Below are 13,499 nucleotides of genomic sequence, written 5' to 3'. Positions count from 1 at the left end.
CATTTCTGTGGACTTTAAGTTTAATATATACTGACTTATATTGCTCAACCTCCCATGGACAGAAATTACCAAATGTGTGATTGTCTCAATTATACAGTCATACACACAAGAAGAGAGGGAAGCATGACAGACACATATAATATCAGACTTTATAAATTTATTTATAGAATTTATGCATTGACATAGAACAGAAGAAATGCCCTAATGATGAGTCATTATTCAGAGGCAAAGTTCAACTGACTAGAAATGCTTTACAATATCAACTTCCCGTGCCTAATGACTAATTTGCCTACTATAAATTTTATATATTTTCCCAGTAGGTTTCAAAATGATAAAGTGTTATTTTTGTCTACAACATGCATTTTCACTCACCTGGATACATGGCCTGTTCAGGTGATTAACATTTACAACTCTAGCCATCTCTTTACTCATTTATATCTTCTTAAAGATTAACTGTCCTTTTAAAGCTACTTACTGTATGGAGACATCAGACTGACAAAGCTTTCACACGGACCAGTAAGATGATCTAGATTTAGTCTTTGAAAGCTAGAGAGAGTCTTCCAAAGTTGGTGGAGATTTCTAGGGTTCTCTTGGAATAATCCCTTCAAAAGCCTAAAATGGTGTCCAGAAGACGAATACCTTCAAGGCTCCCTTTTCTCAGCAGCTATGAAGTCATGTTTGCAGCTCTCTTCGTCATGCTGCTGGTGGTCAGTGCAGGATTAATTGCAGTGTCTTGGTTGACAATCAAGAGCTCAGAAAGAGGTAAGTGACAAGGAGTTGGTTACTGCTGGATGTACACAATTTCTTTTCAGATGGGTAGATACACATTAATCTAAATTATCCTGCCAGGATATTTTATTCATTTCTGTGCTTATATGATGGGGCATTTATGTTAATTCAGATGCCTTGCTCTAGTTCACTTCAGAACTTACTCGAAAAATGAGTTTGTTTGCAATTTGAAATTTAATCCAGAATTCAAATGTGACACATCTTTTTTTTCAAGTCTTCACCTATTTGGGAGGTTGGCCACACTTCAACTTGCTAAAGTCTAATTTCTGGCTCTGTTCTCAGGGATCAGTACTAGCAGTGCTCAGGGAACTGTGGGGTACTGGGGATTGAATCTGGATCATTCACATGCATGGCAAGTGCTTTATACACTGAACTCTCTTAGGCCTCATGAGAGAGTTAAAAATTTTTTTAAAATATGTTAATTTTCTCGGTCTAAACATATAATAAAATAGTTCTCATAGCTCACAGGTTTGATCTAATAGAATTTAAATGACAATCTTGTCAATATACTAACAATATACATCAACCAACAAGCAGAGCTAATGAAAAAGAAATTCTTATTTTCAGAGAATATGTATTTTTTATTGGATTAGCAATTTTATCTTTCAAATTAAGCTTTCAAATTTGGGGATGTTGCACAGACAAAAAAATTTGATTCAAATTAATTCTATAATAGAACACCCCAAAACATAAGACATACTTACTTTGATTACACCTTGTTTCATCTTTATTCTTTCTGAAAATGAACTAGGCTGCCCCTGGGTGTAGGAATACTATAACAGGTGAGGGGAGACCAGATGTAGCCTTGGATACAATTCAGTGGCACTTTCTGCGTATTTTCTTAAAGATGGTAGATTTCAGCATTTGGGAACAATTTTATTTCTGAAAATAAGACAGTAGACCAAACAAATTTGGAACCTCTGCTTACAAAAAACATTTACAGAAACTGTAGAATTTTCACATAGCTTTTGTCCTGGTTGTCCTGATTTTTTATTTGGTTATAACACAAATATCACAATCATGAATTATAGATTTACACAATATTATTAATTAAACTACACAATTTATTAAGATTCCACCCACTTTTCCCTTTAATCAATTTTTATTTGTTCATATTTTAATGCATATCTCTAAGCAAGATTTATTGTTTTTATGTTCAATAACATATCACAAGTATTTTATTTCCTTAGTCCTCCTCAACCCATAAAAAATTCTTTCAGTTCATTCTTTAACTGTGCAATTTGATTATTTAAAAATCAAATTAAATGGGAAATATGCTGTATTTTTACAATGTACAATTATAATTGTAGTTATACAATGATAATGGTTTAAAAATGTAGGATTTGTTATTAATATTAGTTTTAATGTCCTTTGTATACTGCAAAGTTTAGTGTTGATCTATGATGTATTCTGGGTTGTAACATCAAATAAGCTGATATCAAATTTTCAGATCTGTTGCTTATTAAAGTTATGACTTTGGGAAATTTTATTGGGAAACAAAGTTTTAATTTCCTTCTTTTGGAAATGATGAAATAATGTATTCTGACATAAAGTCAATGTGAAAGCTTCTTATCATTATTATAACACATAATGTTAATTTTATCAGTTTCTGTTTCAATTGAAGTGATTCATAATAAATATACCTATCAAATAATATATTTTGATTAAGATATTTTCTGGTCTTAAACAGTATATATTGTTTGCCATCTTTATATTAAATTTAACCATTTTCCTAACAGTTTATATGGCTTTTATGTATTTTCTGCAGTATTTTCAATAAATATTCTAATAATGACATACATTGTCTAAAGGCAAAAGGTCACACCAGCCAATCTTATAATTATTAGAATGAAAGCAACTTCAGAGCCATGTTTCAAAGTTATACAATACTGAAATCTTCACAGCAATCCACACATAGAAACCCAGCAGTGAACTTGGATGCTAGAAACTACAAAACTTTTAATGGTCCACTTCTCACCATGCTTCTCTCAGTTAGTACCCATAATTGGTCAAAATTGATCATCTTTCAACAGGAATCTCAATAACAAAAATTCCTTGGAAGCTTAGAGTGTGCAGACTTCAAATAAAAGAAAAACATGTAATAAGATGGGGAATAAATGTATTTTTATCTTTAAAGACTAGTAGACAGATTTTTAAGAAAAACAACAGTTGATTATGAAACATTATATCTATAAAGAAAAAAACAAAATATGGGAAACAGTTAAACAAGAATTTTATTTCTAAGTTTTAAATACAATGTGTCTTTCTTAGTTATTTTCACGTTTGTGTTTTATTTCTTGTTGATTGATTTAGAAACCGAATTTGGAAAAAGTCATGAAAAAAGAGGGACTTTTAAAATAATATCTGGAGCTACATATAATCCAAATTTGCAAGACAAACACTCAGCGGATTTCAAAGTCCTTGCCTTTGATGTCCAGCAAATGGTAGGAAAAGCTCTCTTTTCAGCTAAATTAAAATACCAGAACATAATTTCGCTAATTACTTGCAGACAGATACACAAATTCTGCTTTCTTATTTCGAAAATTTAATAACTAATATGTTCAGGACTAAGGCCAGCACCAGAGAGAAGAAACTTACTATTATCTTATTCTAAGCAGATGTAAATAATTTTTAAAATGATTTAAACCAAGTTTATATCTTAAATTATTTAGCTTTTCATAACTTTTTTCTATTCATTTTTAGATAAATGAGATCTTTCAATCAAGTAAGCTGGAAAATGTGTACAAAAATTCAAGAGTTTTACAATTTCAGTGAGTAAAGCGAGAAAATTTTCTACTGATTTTACAGAAGCACAAAAAAAAATTTCTAAATGTATAAAATAGTAACGGGAGCTGGGCCACATCTAACCGGGCTCTGAGGCTACTCTTGACTCGGTGCTCAGGGATCTCTTCTTGTTCAGAGAGTCAGGAATAGAATCAGGGTCAGCTACCTGCAAATCAACACTTTAATTCCTGTCCTCTCACTCTCTGGCTTATAAAATAGTACTTTTAGGAGCAAAGGAAACATTTCAATTTTTCAACTTTTTTTGGTGAAGATTTCAAAAAAGGGCATAGCATAAAGTTTTTATATTGGTACCAGGTCATAATAACTCTAGATAATTGATTTATATTAATGTATTTTTCTGTCCTGAGTGTAAAACTGTGCAGATTCAATAAAAGGGCGATAAGTTTGAAAATATGCAGTCACAGAATACAGGAGTTTATCATTCAATTTATATCAAACGGGACTCCTAAGGAAATGTAGGTCACTGGCGAAACACAAAACTAATACAAAGGTTAATCTTCTATCTTAGATCAGGAACAATTATACCCAAAGAAACTAGTAAGAAAGATTCATGGTCATGGGATGGGATGTTCCCGGGAGTTCTGCCATACAGAAAAATATTTCCTCGGTTTGAAGGGACCAAATAGTGCTAGGAAAAACACACTTGATACAAAGGGATCACACTTGCAAACACAAAAACCAAATGAGGAGAAGGAAATTTAAGACTTTGTCATGTCTTATTGCAATATATATATATATGCATATATATACATACATATGTATATACTTTATCCATGGATGGTACAATGACAAAAATGCATAAAGGTTCACCTTTTCCTACCTTAAGCCCAGTTAAAAGTTTAAGATTCCTTTCCTTTTTTAAGTTTTTTGCTTTTTGGGTCATACCCAGTGATGCTCAGGGGTTACTCCTGGCTCTACACTCAGGAATTACTCCTGGCGGTGCTGGGGGACCATATGGGATGCTGGGAATCGAACCCGGGTCAGCTGCATGCAAGGCAAAAGCCCTACCCGCTGTGCTGTCACTGCAGCCTGTCCTTTCCTTTTTTGAGTGAGGAATATTACTCAAGTGGTAGAGCATATATGCATTCATAGAGCATATATGGATTCATCATTGCACATGACGGTCAGCATTACCAAGAGTAGTCCTTATAAAAATAATACGGTATTTTTCTTCTCTATTCTCTACTTGTTCCCTTTCTTTCTTACTTCCTTCTATGTCAAACTGTCTTATTCTCCTTTCCAACAAATATTTTGATCCGATAGCCACCCAGCCTTAGCTCCACCACTGTAATGTCTTTATCCCCATTTACAATGTAGAGATTTCTTTTGTTTCTTGGGTCTTATTCTTCCTGAAATCCCCCTTTATTTGATGAGGAATAGAAAACTTGGAGACTCTTGGGAAAGGTTTGGTTTTTAATCTTTCTCAAATTTCTATTGTTTATATGTTTGATCGATATTTATTCTGTGAGAGTAAAACCATGCATGTGAAATTTTTCTATCCTAAGCTATTCGTATATTTGGACTGATGTTTCAAAATAAGCTTAACTTTTCCAGTTAGATGGAGATTGAGTGTAAACATTTAAGAATTAGCCCATATTTAATTCTCAAAAATTTTAGCATTTTTTGGGCAAATATCGCAGGCATGTGTCTCGATTTCATTAGACTTTGTAGAAAGAAATCCCTACTAATAACAGTAACCAGTGCAAAGTTTATCTAATACTTTTTGCTAATAGCAAGATTTGTGAGGTTTACAATTTTGAAGCCCTCTGGATAACATTATTGTGATTAGACTAGGGAATTTTGATGAATATAGCCTTTTAAAAATATTTGTATTGACATAGTATTTCATTACAAAATTTTTAAGTTTCCCATATGCATCATTATAGACCAACATCTGTATATACTAACAAAAAGAATAAGTACATGTTTTAGTTTCAGAATATAAATTCTGTGGGAACAAACTAATAGCACATAGGGATTAAGATGCTTTCTTTGCTTGAAGCCAAACCAGTTTCAAATTCTGACACTGACTATGGTTTTCCAAGCATCCCTAAGACTGATCTCTGAGCACAGAGCCAGAGGCAAGTCCTCAGAAGTATTAAACTGTGACCCATCTCACTCTCTCCCCCATAAAAAAGAATATACATTCTTGCAGTTGTTGCTATGACATGACTTACCACAGTTCTAATACCGTTGCTTATCTTTGCAATGCTACCAGAGAGTCATTATGTATTGGAGAAGAACTCAAACTTTTTTTAGTCATGGTAAAAAAAGGAAATGACCTAATGAGGTTAATTTATCCCATTGGTAACATTGGTAATTCAGAATTCCAGGGCAGTACTCTCTCTCTCTCTCTTTCATTCTCTCTCTCTGTCTATATGTCTGTCTGTCTGTCTGTCTGTCTCTCTCTCTCTCTCTTTCTCTCTCTCTCTCTCTCTCTCTCTCTCTCTCTCTCTCTCTCTCTCTCTCTCTCTCTCTCTCTCTCTCTCTCTCTCTCTCTCCTTCCGTGGCGGTGGGGCACATCCACCCACTCTCAGGGTTTATACTGCGTCTGTGTTTAAGGATCACTCCTGGTGGTGATCCGGGAACCATAGAGGGTGATGGGGATGGCACCTGGGTCAGCAGCCTCAAGTCAAAAGCCCTACACACTGTACTATTTCTCCAATCCACCCAGGTACAATGTGGGGAGAAAAAAACAAATTGATATCAGTCATCAGATCTTCCTTCTAGGACTTAGTATAAACCAGAAACGGACTTTGTGAATTGCGTAGGGACACCCAGCAGCGCTGAAACAGCATTTAGTGCTTTCTCATAGGATGATTATCTGGTGATGGAGAGAGCTATGGACCTAACCCATTTCACATGCAGGATGATAGCAGCCCTTTGTGATAAATATTTATCTCTCATGTGAGCTTACAGAAATATTTTTTACATCCACAAACATAGACTTCTATATTTTGATGGGTAACCAAAACCTCCATAAATTTCTCTGATTCTCGATAAGAAATCTTTTCTTTTTCTTTTGAAGTTAAAATGACTGAATTTAAAAGTTCAAGTTATTTGAACTGCTGTATCGTTCCTTCGTCTTTATAGCTATCTAGAAGAGCACTACAGTGCCTAAACCTTCACACAGACTTTATAATGATGCTAAAACAAAAAAACTTCTTCAGGGTGGATATACTTTAAGCCAGCAGTAGCTAAACTAAAACTTAAATCAGAAGTGACTTCTTAGAAGATGCAATAAAAATAATCCCAAAATTTAGTATGGTAAATTTTATATTGGTATTTAAAGAAATTTAGAAATGAGATGGGGCTGGTGTGATAGCACAGCAGGTAGGGCATTTGCCTTGCAGGTAGCTGGCCCAGGTTCGAGTCCTTCCTTCCTCTCAGAGAGCCTGGCAAGCTACCTAGAGTATCTCGCTGCACAGCAGAGCCTGGCAAGCTATCCATGGTGTATTCGATATGCCAAAAACAGTAACAAGTCTCACAATGAAGATTTTACTGGTGCCCGCTCGAGTAAATTGATTGAACAATGGGACAACAGTGCTACAGTGCTACAGAAATGAGAATAGTAAAAGCAATGCAAAAGCAGGAAGAATGATGACAAGTAAACAGTCAGCTTTTCTTTACATGACACAAACAAAATTATATATTTCAGTAAGAAATGGTAAATTCCTAAATGAGCTTATAAATGACTTTCATTATAAATGCCAGTTGATAAATAGGCTCTAAACAAATTGATATTTTAACCAACTTTTAAAATTATACCTAACATATTTTAGCAAGCCCGCTTTATATTTTATTATTAATTTTAATTAACTATCTACATATGCATGTACATATGATAAAAACATATTATTCAGAATATTCTCTTTAATCATTAACCTATGCCTTATTTCTCATAAAAATACTATTTTATGTCAAGTCCTGACCCTGACCAATATGACTGTGTGACTGTGCATGCGAGCGTGCATACGTACATGCATGTGTGTGTGTGTGTGTGTGTGTGTGTGTAACAACTTTACAGGATAGTTTGTTGTCATCTAGGAAGATTCTCCTTACAGAAAATTTAGCTGGCTATTCTTTAAATGATATATGATTTACCCATTGTGGCAGGTAATTTTTTCCTTTGAGCAGAGATGAGAAAAGGAAAAAGGTTGGTTTATTCAGCAATCTTCAAGGTTACTGGTACTATTAAGCAATGTAAAAGATAAGAAACATTTTCATTTCTTGCACATTGATCCTACTCCACGATACCATTATCTGCTTAAAATATATCCTTGTGTTATAATTGACAAGTACTTTGAAAAAAAAATGGCCAAGGTGTTTGTAACTCATATTTTCCATAGTAAAAATCAATTTCAGGAAAATAATAGAGATCATTCCTAAATACCCAAATATCAGCTTTAGTTTTCTGATTTAGTGAAAAATAAATGTTTATTATGGTTTTTCCTGGTTTCTGCTATGCAGTTCTCTTATCCAAACATATACATGGGAAAACAAATTTTAAAGACTGCAACTGCAAGTGAATTTAGGGTATGTCATTCCTGTCCTTGCAACATATAAATTATTAAATGCAATGTATAATTCACAACTAAAAAAACACATCTCTCATACAAAATGTTTTATGCTTGAGCACAAACTATTTCAGTTACTTTCAACTCAGGGAAGGAAAATTCCAGATTTGTATTTTTCTATCAAAAATACCTGGTGCTCTTACTTCCAACTAGTATAAAATAAAAGCATATATTTAGCCATATGAAACATGCCAAAATTACATAAAGAGAAATACAGATTTAGTCAGAAGTCCAACTAATGTGCAACCAAGGACAAAGTGAAAATGCGCAATGTTGAAACAGAGACTCTTACAGCTGCTATTCCTTCTCACTTTATTTACATTATATTTGGTCTTGTTTTTTTAAATATCGGGGACCTAGTGGTTAAGGATGCAGAAGGAAGAAGGAGGAGGGATAAGAGGGAAAGGAATAATAGAAGGAAGAAAAGCAAAATGAGGAGAAAGAAATGATGATAAAGGAGGAGGAGAGAAGAGGGGAGTAACGGGGAGTAAGGAACGGATAAGAGGAAAGAAAAATGAGTGAGATCCTATTTATTTGGAATGAATGAAATATGCTGCCTCTTCCACACTCCAAAAAATACACCTAGCTATTTTTCTTCTCAATTGGATTCTAAAGCTTTGGGTAACAATGCAAGATAATTAAAGTTTGTGCTTACATCTAGGTAGACCTGTTACATTATTTCTTTTACATCATTTTGTTACTAATGATGCATTCTTTTGCATCATTGATGTTACTAATAACAGTAATATTATTGTTGTTATTAGTATGGGCTGGGGTGATAGTACAGCTGGTAGGGTATTTGCCTTGCACACAGCTCACCTGGGTTCAATTCCCCCACCCCTCTCGGAGAGCCTGCCAAGCTACTAAGAGTATCTGGCCCCCACGGCAGAGCCTGGAAAGCTACCCATGGCATATTCAATATGCCAAAAGCAGTAACAACAAGTCTCACAATGGAGACATTACTGGTGCCCACTCGAGTAAATCGATAAGCAACAGGATGACAGTGACAGTGAGAGTTATTAGTACACATGATGATGATGATGATTATTATTATTATTATTAGTAGTAGTAGTAGTAGTAGTAGTAGTAGTAGTACAGCATTTGGAATTGGACAAAATACTTTGTGATCCAAAATAGCAAGTGATTCCATATGTGACTAATTTTGGGATCCTGAACTAGTTAATTTTGTTGCTGCCTGAGAAGTAGGGGAGTTGCACACAGAACTGTGCTCAGAGATGACTCTTGGTTCTGTGCTCATGGGACTATACGTCATGCCAAGAGAACTTGGTTAGTCACATGCAAGGCAAGTGCCCTATCTGCTAGTTCTCTGGCCCTGAATACGTGCAATAACACACATACCACACAATACCTCATCACATACATCCTACACACACCATATACATACACATACACAACCACATGCATAAACCACACATATACAGAGCCACCCATAACACACACACACCACCATCCACACACCCCATGACACACACATCACAGATACCCCACCACACACATATATTCTCATATACCATACCCCTCACCACACATAGACACATAAATTGTTTAAAGTCTACCTTTACAACAATTTTAATAAACAAATAGATACTTAATCATTCTAACACTTTGAAATAATTTATTGAATAGAAATAAAGTATGAAAATGTTCTAACAGGATATCCTGGTTTTTTAATTAAAAACTAGCTACATAGAAGAGAATTATTTACATAAACCTGTGAACTTAAGTTGTAGAGAATATTGATCAACTGCAATATTTCGGGAATATTTATTTAATGGTTTTGCATAACCATTAAAGAAAACATTTAATTGAGTTTTTACTGATATAGACATAGATATATAAGGGCAGATAAAGTACTCTTTCGGAGTTGATCACATCCTTAATGAATTTTAATAACAGATATTGCAAAGATGTGCAAATGTGTAACTATCTAAATTTGAGGATGAGAAAATTTTCAATGCAAAACTGAATTTTAGCTAGTCTTTCTTTTAAAGTTCCAGATATGCCCTGTCACTAGCTGACTGTGGGATACAGAATGAATATCAGAGGTGTGCTTGTCTCCCAAGTAGTTTCCATTATAAAATGACAGCTTGAGATAGGTGGAAATGTAAGTGAGAGAGAGAAAAATCTCTCAAGGTATTTGGAAGTAAGCATCTATGAATTATTATATTTTTAAAAATACAAACAAGTCATCAATGAAAACTTTTTAAATACATGTTGCAGAACAGGATATAAATAAAAAAATGAGATGATTTGAGCCCTATAATGAAATTTTAATACTATGGTAAAAAAAATTATACAGGTCAAATAATCCCTGTTCTTGACCATGAAGTTGAATATCCTGTGTTTTCAATAATATTACATATTGCTATCATTTTTCTATACCTATCTATTAGATATAAATTATTTCTATGCATATGTCTGCTATTAGACATCCATATGCTATGTAGAACATTTTTCTCTGAAATTAGTGAATCTATCTTAGAGTGCTTTACTACTTGTGAAAAGTTACAAATTCACACTTCATTCTCTCAAGCTGTAAATTAAGATTGATTGTTATGATGCTGCGTAATTTTGTTTAATTTAATAGAAATGACTTGTGAAGAGCCTTACAAGGAATTAATGTGTTAATAAAGAGCTCAGAACCTAAATTCCAATGAGGTAACAACTTTGGGTCTTTGTGTTCTCAGATAAACATTTGGACTTCTAATTCCTCTTACTTCCACATGTATAACAGAGATAATGTTGGCATAATATATCTAGTGCAGGTGTAATGAGAATTATTGAGGTGATGACTATGAAAAATTTGAGACATCTTTAACATAAATTGAACACAGATAACTAAAATAAGTCTGACTTTTTTAATCTTATGTCATCATTTGCTTTGCAGAAATGGCAGTGTTATAGTCATATTCGACCTCTTCTTTACCCAATGGGTGTCAGATAAAAATGTAAAAGAAGAACTGATTCAAGGCATTGAAGCAAATAAATCCAGCCATCTGGTCACTTTCCATATTGATTTGAACAGCATTGATATCACAGGTATCTCCGAACATTATTTGATTTCTTTGAATCATTAAGCTATGAAATTAAAATTGTGGTTATATATCAGGAAAGCACTGATACCTACTCTTGAATTTTGGTACACTTCTTGTTGCTTAAGGTAACACATTTACATGAAAAAAGCAAGATGTGCAGAAACAAAATTTGAAGAAAAACATCAGTGAGAAATTTTGTACTATCAAATATAAAAGAGGTTCTGAAAATATTGGCATGATTAAATGTTTGAAGGTCTTACCACTTTCCTGTCATTAGTCACGCATAACCTGATATCCAGAAAACTCCATTGTAAAGAGACACTTTCATTTCTGATAGTCATAGATATGATCCAATTGTTAACTGAAAGTCAAGTCTATCAGTCTGGTCTGTAACAGAGAACTTCAAAGAAGGGTAGTGAAAGAAAAGGGTTAATAATTTTTGTACATCTCAATTTCTTGTTTATAAAAATATTTTTAAATATTCAAAAATTTAAAGGAGTGCTCTCTCTGCCTCTGTCTGTCTCTGTCTGTCTGTCTCTCTATGTCTCTCTGTCTCTCTATCTCTCACTCTCTCTCTCTCTCACACTCTTTCCTCTGTGATCAAACCCCAAGGCGTATGTTTTGCAACTGAGTTACATTACACATGCACACATGCCCTACCTCTAAAGAACAGGATTTTGTGTGTTTGTGATGCTGAGTATAAGACACAAGGTCTTACATATAAAAAATGATAATATATTTTGCATTAGAATTCATTAAAAGAGAAGAGCTAATGGAAATCAAAAATAATCATAGGACTATATAGCTACTGATGCTTGGTTAGATTATTCTAAATTTATATTCCACTTATCCTACTTATCAGAAATTATGCTAAATACGAATCTGTTTGATCATAATAATGTTGTGGTGACTTATGAGATGTGAGAAGAAGAGCCAGAGGGGATACGAGAGCATTTGTGTCCACCCACTGATGTGATCTGGACACGTGGCCAGGAAAATTTAGGACTGATAAAAGTATATTGAATCACTGCACAGTACAATACTTACCTCTAACCAGTTCCTCAAGACATTTAACCAACTGCCACCAGGTCCTACAATTCTGATGTCCACAGCTGTCAAGGAGAATAACTTTGAAATTTTGTGGTCCATCTGTTTTCATTACAACTTTTTATTCCTACTGAAGTATCTCTCAGGAGAGGGCCTGGCATTTTGGAAAATGAACCCTACCATGGAACTCATACCAGAGTAAAGGAATTCTTCTCTGCAAGAACAGTTTTCTAGGAACATTGCCTTCCTCCACAGAAATTAATTTTTGAAGGACATAAACAGTAAAGTAAAAAAGTTTTATTTAGAATATTATGAAGAAAGGGAAAGAGAGAGAGAAAGAGAGAAAGAGAGAGAGAGAGAGATTCACAACATGGAATTCTCCAGAAGGGAAGGCTCAGAAGGGAGTACCCAACCAGCTTGAGATACCCCCACCCTAAACCCCACCCAGAAATTTACCTCTACAAAGTTAGTTTCATAGGTTTACTTCAAAAATCTTCTTGGGAATTCCACATTCTCTATAAAGTTAGTTTTGTAGGTTTTCTAACAAACTCACCTGGGAGTTCCATCTAGATAAAAATCCATTGTTAGAATGCTGTCAAGGGTTAGAGCTTTGAACTTTGTGTGACCCAGCTGTTTTTTCTTTTCTTTTTTTAATTTTATCACCATGAGATATCACTGTATCGTTGTCATCCCGTTGCTCATTGATTTGCTCGAGCGGGCACCAGTAACATCTCCATTGTGAGACTTGTTGTTACTGTTTGCTGGTCTTTTTTTTATTGAATCACCATACACAGTTACAAAGTTGTTCATGATTTGGTCACATTTCTATCCCAATTACCTTCTCCCATAGCACTTGAAGCAGGCTTACAAACATGGACCAATCCTCCTGGCCCTTGTTTCTACTGTCCTTGGTGTTAGTCTCATACTATGTTCCCATAGTTGAGTGCAGTAGTTCTATGCCTGTCCTTTCCCTTCTGACTCATTTCATTTAGCATGATGCTCTCCAGGTCCTTCCATTTATAAGCAAATTTCATGACTTCATTTTCTTTTACAGCTGCATAGTATTCCCTTGTGTAAGTGTTCGAAAATTTCTTTAACCAGTTCACTGTTCTTGGGCTCTCGGGTTGTTTTCAGGTTCTGGCTATTGTGAATAGTGCTGCAATAAATATGGAAGTGCTGATAAAATTTCTGCTACGTATTTTGGGTCCCTGGGGTTTAGTCTCAG

At 34.4% G+C, this 13,499-nt stretch overlaps 1 protein-coding gene across 1 annotated transcript in view; it reads left to right on the top strand.

Moving 5' to 3' along the window:
• Positions 1-617: 617 nt before the first annotated feature.
• TMPRSS15 (transmembrane serine protease 15) overlaps positions 618-13,499 on the top strand; it is a 120,249-nt gene continuing 107,367 nt past the window's right edge. The window contains exons 1-4 of the mRNA XM_055128728.1: positions 618-762; positions 3,103-3,233; positions 3,493-3,560; positions 11,080-11,231. Of these exons, the coding sequence (XP_054984703.1) occupies positions 618-762; positions 3,103-3,233; positions 3,493-3,560; positions 11,080-11,231 (496 nt within the window). The remainder of the gene's footprint in view (positions 763-3,102; positions 3,234-3,492; positions 3,561-11,079; positions 11,232-13,499) is intronic.

Source organism: Sorex araneus, chromosome 2 (assembly GCF_027595985.1).
Source record: "Sorex araneus isolate mSorAra2 chromosome 2, mSorAra2.pri, whole genome shotgun sequence".
NCBI lineage: Eukaryota > Metazoa > Chordata > Mammalia > Eulipotyphla > Soricidae > Sorex > Sorex araneus.
The sequence above is the reverse complement of the archived record's forward strand: the minus strand, read 5'-3'. Positions and strand labels throughout refer to the sequence as shown.